Raw genomic sequence first — 6,738 nt, forward strand, 5'->3', positions numbered from 1 at the left:
GATATCATAACGTATATGTGCTGAAAGAAGTTTTCAAAAATTCTGGTTTCCCGATGTTACGTGAGCTTCATTTATTCATATTGGTACTTTTTATAATCAATTTAAGGTATATTTTAACAACGGCAATTACCAATTGTTTTCATTTTGGTTTCACTGTCTCCTTTAAACATTCCATGTCCTTTAGTATCGTAAAAATCATAGAAAGCGCTAAGCTCATACCACTTGCAATCGAATGAATTTTCATTCCACCTTCATGTTTTATTATTTCTTATTTATTTTCAATAGTAATTGATTATCTTTGCTTCTTAGCAGATCCTGATAGAGCTACTCTTACTTTTCTCGGATAGTTTGAAAAAGATATGGGAACACGTACTTACGCGAGAATAAAATCACACAATCGAACGAATCAACACGAGATGTGGGAAAGAACACGTTATTATGAGAGAGCAATTACCTATTGACTGTATTGAGTACTGCTATGATAGATTGGCTGCCAGCTGCCTCTGCCCAACGTGTCAAACACAACAGGTGTACATTTACGCGGATGACTGGGCTTCCACTGCACATTCGTAACTTTGAGAGATGGTTGTTAAATAAATATCAGAGCTATCAAAAGGAATGACATATCTTTGAATTAACGTTGTATGCGAAGTCGTTCTATGAGGAGTACCTGTACAAGTATGTTACATGTAAACTATTAACTCTGACAATGTTACGCTATAAGCAAGCAGTGCACAAGAGGCATTACTTATACAGTTCTGTATATCTTTGCAGTGTCCTTTTAGATCCTAGCTGCATTCATATCGTAGCACTCGACTATACTGTACCTCCTTTACTGCTTCCTTCTTGGTGTCCAATGGACTACAACCACTTCTTTTTCTTCATAATACAACGAGGGGTTTTCCCCTGTTGCACATGGACACTGAATAGCCTCCAAGGCCTGCTGTTGCAAATTCATAAATTCCACGCATGCTGCCATATAAGCATGACTTAGTTGTTGCAGCATTCTCACAGCCTTAGTTGCATTTAAAACTGTTCCTACTTCCAGTGTGCTGTCCAAACTCTTGTAACTTTTACTTCATATTACAATTGCTAGGTTTTCCCCTGTTGCATTCATGTGCAGAATGGTGTGACAGGGTCCAGCTTGGGCTATTTAGCTCAAATTCATAAATCCGATTATTTCATAGATACTAACGATTGATTAGATCTTGCAACTTGATTCCTTACCTATTTTATCCATAAAATACACCTGAGTAGCTATTAGATTCTTGTTGTAGTTGGATATAAATTTGTTGTTATTGTGGTTGATAGGTTTGTCATGAAATCATTGAAATTTTTATGAAACAAATTTCACACGCTTCTATTAAAATAGAGTACTGTATCCTTCCAACTGGTCTCTAATCATAGCTATGTTGCAAGTTTAATGTAAAGAATGAGGCTACCAGTTTCTGTATCCTTCCAACTGGTCTCTAATCATAGCTATGTTGCAAGTTTAATGTAAAGAATGAGGCTACCAGTTTCTGCCTAAAATGGAGTCTCAAATGTGCTCAGAAGTATAGACTTTTAGATTAATTTCCTGGCTATTCTTGTTCTTTCAAGATATCAGCATCATTGTGTGTGGGGCAGTTGAACACATATGGTTGTTATTCAATTTATTCCTGCTCTAGATATTAGTATCTAGCACCATTGTTCAATTAGTTTGTTATGCATGTTTTATAGGATTTTTATAATTCTGACCATCCTTTGCATTCAGATCTTCCCGGATAGTTACATCCTGTTCGTAATACTAGGTATGCCTTTAATTCTAGCAGTTATACCTTCTCCGGTATTCTAGAAGTTTTATTCCAGCTGTGATCAAGTTGTGGAATTTTTATGATCAGGTAGTTGAATTAGTGGAACATCAAAAGTTCTAACTTGTAGTGAATCTTTTATAGTTTTTATATGGAAGATCTGTTTTAATGTTGCTACTGTTCTTAAAGTATGATTGTAAGTAGGGCAAGGACAGTGGCTCCTCAACATCCGGTTCTCAGCATTGGTAATGTTTCTTTAACTCGGTATGTTTCTCTTAAAATTTTAGGAGTGATTCTTGCCAGCAAATTTACATTTGAGAAACATGTTAGGTCTCTTGTCTCCTTCAATTGCACAAAAAATTGGCTTACTGAGAAAGTCTTTCAAGATTTTTGGTGATCAATCTATTGTGAAGAAGTTTTAATTCTTTCATTCTACCTCGTTTCGAGTATTACTCTCCTGTCTGGTCTTCGGCTGCTGATTCTCGTCTTAATTTACTAGACAGGAACTTATGGTCTATGAATTTCTTATTCCTGATATTAATCTCTGGCACAGTCGTTCAATTAGTTCGTTGTGTATGTTGTATTGGATTTTTCATAATTCTGATCATCCTTTACATTCAGATCTTCCAGAACAGTTCCATCCTGTTTGTAATACTGTACTGGGCATGCAGCTAATTTTAGTCAGGCCTTCTCCATCATGAGCCTCAATACTACACAGTATTCTAGAAGTTTTATTCCAGCTGTGACCAAGTTGTGGAATGATCTTTCTAATCGGGTAGCTGAATTGGTAGAACGTTAGAAGTTCAAACTTGCAGCAAATGTTTTTATGTTGAACAGGCTGACATTAGCCTTTTTATAGTTTATATATGAAATGTATGCTTTGATATTACTTTTTAAAATATTTAATTGTTCATTATTTCTCATCATTTATTCATTTCCTTTCCTCACTGGGCTATTTTTACCGGTTGGAGCCCTTGGGCTTATAGCATCTTGCTTTTCCAACTAGGGTTGTAGCTCAGCTAGTAATGATAATAATTAATAGTATGAACCATTTAAATCTGGATTATGTAAAATTGTCTAAGGTCAGCATGTTTCTGAATGTCATTACCTCATACTGCATGCAGCTAAATTCTTTAGCCTCTACATGTGGTTACTCAAAGCTGACATTATTATTATTATTTGCTAAGCTACAACCCTAGCTGGAAAAGCTGGATGCTATAAGCCCAAGGTCTCCAACTGGGAAAATACTACTGGAGAAGCTTAAGAACAATAACATAAAAATAAATCTTTCATATATGAACTATTAACTTGTAAAATAACAAGAGGATAAAAACTTCAAAATTACGAGAGGAAGAGGGAAACAAGATAGATTAGCGTGCCAAAGTGTACCCTCAAGCAAGAGATCTCTAATCTAAGACAGTGGAATACCATGGTACAGAGGCTATAGCACTACCCAACACTAGAGAATAATGGTTTGAATTTGGAGTGTCGTTGTCCTAGAAGAGCTGTTTATCATCGCTAGTCTCTTCTACCCTTACCAAGAGGAAAGTAGCCATTGAACAATTACAGTTATGATTGTTAACTGATCTGGCCTGGAATGAAAATGGGTGGAATATTGTTGAATATTGTTTGGGGAAAATCTATGACTTTAAACGAGAAATCGTAAAAAATATGCATCTGCTGCGTAACTTTGTCAGGATCTCTAAAACATCCAGTTGTAGGTAAAAAATCTTAATGGAAGAGTTGAGCTTTTTATTTTTAGTTTTGGATCTTATGCCATTTCTCTTGCTCCATTTTACTGGGGTTAATCATCTTCCAGCTCTCCAGACTATTTTTAGTTTTGGATCTTATGCCATTTCTCTTGCTCCATTTTACTGGGGTTAATCATCTTCCAGCTCTCCAGACTACTGTACTGTATTGTACTTCATCCTCTCAAAGAATGAAATCTGAAATATCTCTTAGTGCACCTCTGTTGTATCACCTTTGTGCACCTCTGTTGTATCACCTTTATGTGAATGGTATTTTCTGCCTTTGAATTGGGAGATTAGTCAATGCTAGGCTGCAATTGGAGGAATACAATGTGTTACTATGATGTAAAGGTTGGAAATGAGTAAAGGTTGGAAATGAGTACGAAGGTATAATCAAAGACTACAAAATGTGAGGACAGCTATAAAAAGATGAGGAGATATAGTAATTGCTTCAGTGTACCTCAATTGTATTGATGGCACCACAAATGTCCTAGAGGATTTCCCAAGAAGTATTGGGTTGTTCAGGCATAAAATGAGTAAATTGGTTCAGTAAGCAGCACTAGAATGTTTAAGCTACCATGTGAGGTGGAAATGAAGAAAAAGGCAGGTTTCAACTAAAAGTCTATATTTTCTATATAACATTTAATCATTTTGCTTAATGTTTAAAAATTTTTTAATTATTTCTAGACTTTTTAATATAAGTTGGCCATGTGGTGAAAAAATTATCACTTTGGAATATACAGTATCTTATTTTAATTTTTTTCTTTCAGGTATTCGTCTGACTGACCAAGAAATTCTTCTTTTCATAAATGACCAGTATATGGCACAAGTGCCCTTCGGAGGAGTGTCTATTCTTTGAAATGCCAATTCTTCTGGGACCCCTTTTCTTAACGACCACGTTTGACTTGCTCTGGGGCCCCTCCTCTACACGGCCACGGTCGACTTGCTCTGGGGCCCCTCCTCTACACGGCCACGGTCGACTTGCTCTGGGGCCCCTCCTCTACACGGCCAGGGTCGACTTGCTCTGGGGCCCCTCCTCTACACGGCCAGGGTCGACTTGCTCTGGGGCCCCTCCTCTACACGGCCAGGGTCGACTTGCTCTGGGGCCCCTCCTCTACACGGCCAGGGTCGACTTGCTCTGGGGCCCCTCCTCTACACGGCCAGGGTCGACTTGCTCTGGGGCCCCTCCTCTACACGGCCAGGGTCGACTTGCTCTGGGGCCCCTCCTCTACACGGCCAGGGTCGACTTGCTCTGGGGCCCCTCCTCTACACGGCCAGGGTCGACTTGCTCTGGGGCCCCTCCTCTACACGGCCAGGGTCGACTTGCTCTGGGGCCCCTCCTCTACACGGCCAGGGTCGACTTGCTCTGGGGCCCCTCCTCTACACGGCCAGGGTCGACTTGCTCTGGGGCCCCTCCTCTACACGGCCAGGGTCGACTTGCTCTGGGGCCCCTCCTCTACACGGCCAGGGTCGACTTGCTCTGGGGCCCCTCCTCTACACGGCCAGGGTCGACTTGCTCTGGGGCCCCTCCTCTACACGGCCAGGGTCGACTTGCTCTGGGGCCCCTCCTCTACACGGCCAGGGTCGACTTGCTCTGGGGCCCCTCCTCTACACGGCCAGGGTCGACTTGCTCTGGGGCCCCTCCTCTACACGGCCAGGGTCGACTTGCTCTGGGGCCCCTCCTCTACACGGCCAGGGTCGACTTGCTCTGGGGCCCCTCCTCTACACGGCCAGGGTCGACTTGCTCTGGGGCCCCTCCTCTACACGGCCAGGGTCGACTTGCTCTGGGGCCCCTCCTCTACACGGCCAGGGTCGACTTGCTCTGGGGCCCCTCCTCTACACGGCCAGGGTCGACTTGCTCTGGGGCCCCTCCTCTACACGACCAGGGTCGACTTGCTCTGGGGCCCCTCCTCTACACGGGCGACCTGCTCTGGGGCCCCTCCTCTACACGACCACGGTCGACCTGCTCTGGGGCCCCTCCTCTACACGACCACGGTCGACCTGCTCTGGGGCCCCTCCTCTACATGATTGATATGTTTTGAGACTCTTGACTTTTGCATAATCACAGTCAAACTCTCACAAGACCAGATTACCTGACTTTGAAAGCTTCACACTACATTCAGCTTGTTTGGCTCCTCTTCTGCAGAATAATGGAGAACTGGCTCTGCAGTTTTTCCACTAAAATGCTCCTTTTCTACATAACTATGATCTTCACAACTATGATGATTGACGCAGCCACTATTCTACACAATCTTGGTCAAAATGTTCTAGAGCCCACTCCCTCAAGAACATGGTGAACTTGCTCTGGGTATCCTCCTCTGCACAACTACAGTTGATGGTTAACTTGCTCTGTGGAATTTCACCTCTACTCAATCATGGAGAACTAGCTTTGGGGCCACTTCTCCAAACATCTATGGATCCTCTTAACATGCACAATCTAATTGGTCTGTAGCCATTCCTTTATATAGCCACGGTGAAGCTACTCTGGAGCCCCTCTTCTGCACGCACTCGCTCAACGTGTACTGGAGCTATTCTTCTACATGACCACGGTCAACTTTCGCTGCAGTTTCTCGTCTACACAACCACAGTAGACTTGGTGTGAGGCCTCCTCCTCTACACAAATACGGTCGACTTGCTGTAAGAACATGTCCACATCCTCTACACCACGAAGGTCGAAATGTTCTGGGGCCTCTCCTCTCCTGTAAAAAATTATTTTTTATCTATTGGTGTTATGTTTAACCACATGCAAGGTTTTCTGCTACAGTTAATTATTGACATTTTTTGTAAATTGCTACATATCCACTTAATTAATCTACTTTCTCTGCATGTTATGTACTGCTGCTATAAATATAAAATTAATTGATTGATTATTATGCCTATTATTTCCCAAATTTGATTAACATATGGTTTCTGTTAGAAAGTTTCATTACCTCTCAGTGTGGTTAATTTTTCCAGAGCATACAGTGTTTGTAGAAGTTCGAGCACTTAGAAAAATATGTGCTTGAACATACTAGCTGAAGACAAGACCACAATGATATTCTGGAATAAATGAAGGGAAGTGTAATAGAAATTTAGAGATATGGTGGGAAATTGTAGTGACGATTTATCTGCTGAATTCCACACCAGCATTTGTCCTCTAATAATATTATTAATAAATCTCCTTGTTCTAACAAACAATCATGTTAGGAAAGATTTAACAG

The 6,738-nt window shown here is 41.5% G+C and overlaps 1 protein-coding gene across 1 annotated transcript in view; it reads left to right on the forward strand.

Annotated features, from left to right (window-relative positions):
* LOC137631974 (uncharacterized) overlaps positions 1-6,408 on the forward strand; it is a 52,422-nt gene extending 46,014 nt beyond the window's left edge. The window contains exon 4 of the mRNA XM_068363959.1: positions 4,309-6,408. Within this exon, the coding sequence (XP_068220060.1) occupies positions 4,348-5,580 (1,233 nt within the window). The 5' untranslated portion in view covers positions 4,309-4,347 and the 3' untranslated portion in view covers positions 5,581-6,408. The remainder of the gene's footprint in view (positions 1-4,308) is intronic.
* Positions 6,409-6,738: the final 330 nt, after the last annotated feature.

The sequence above is a fragment of the Palaemon carinicauda genome, chromosome 40 (assembly GCF_036898095.1).
Source record: "Palaemon carinicauda isolate YSFRI2023 chromosome 40, ASM3689809v2, whole genome shotgun sequence".
Taxonomy (NCBI): domain Eukaryota; kingdom Metazoa; phylum Arthropoda; class Malacostraca; order Decapoda; family Palaemonidae; genus Palaemon; species Palaemon carinicauda.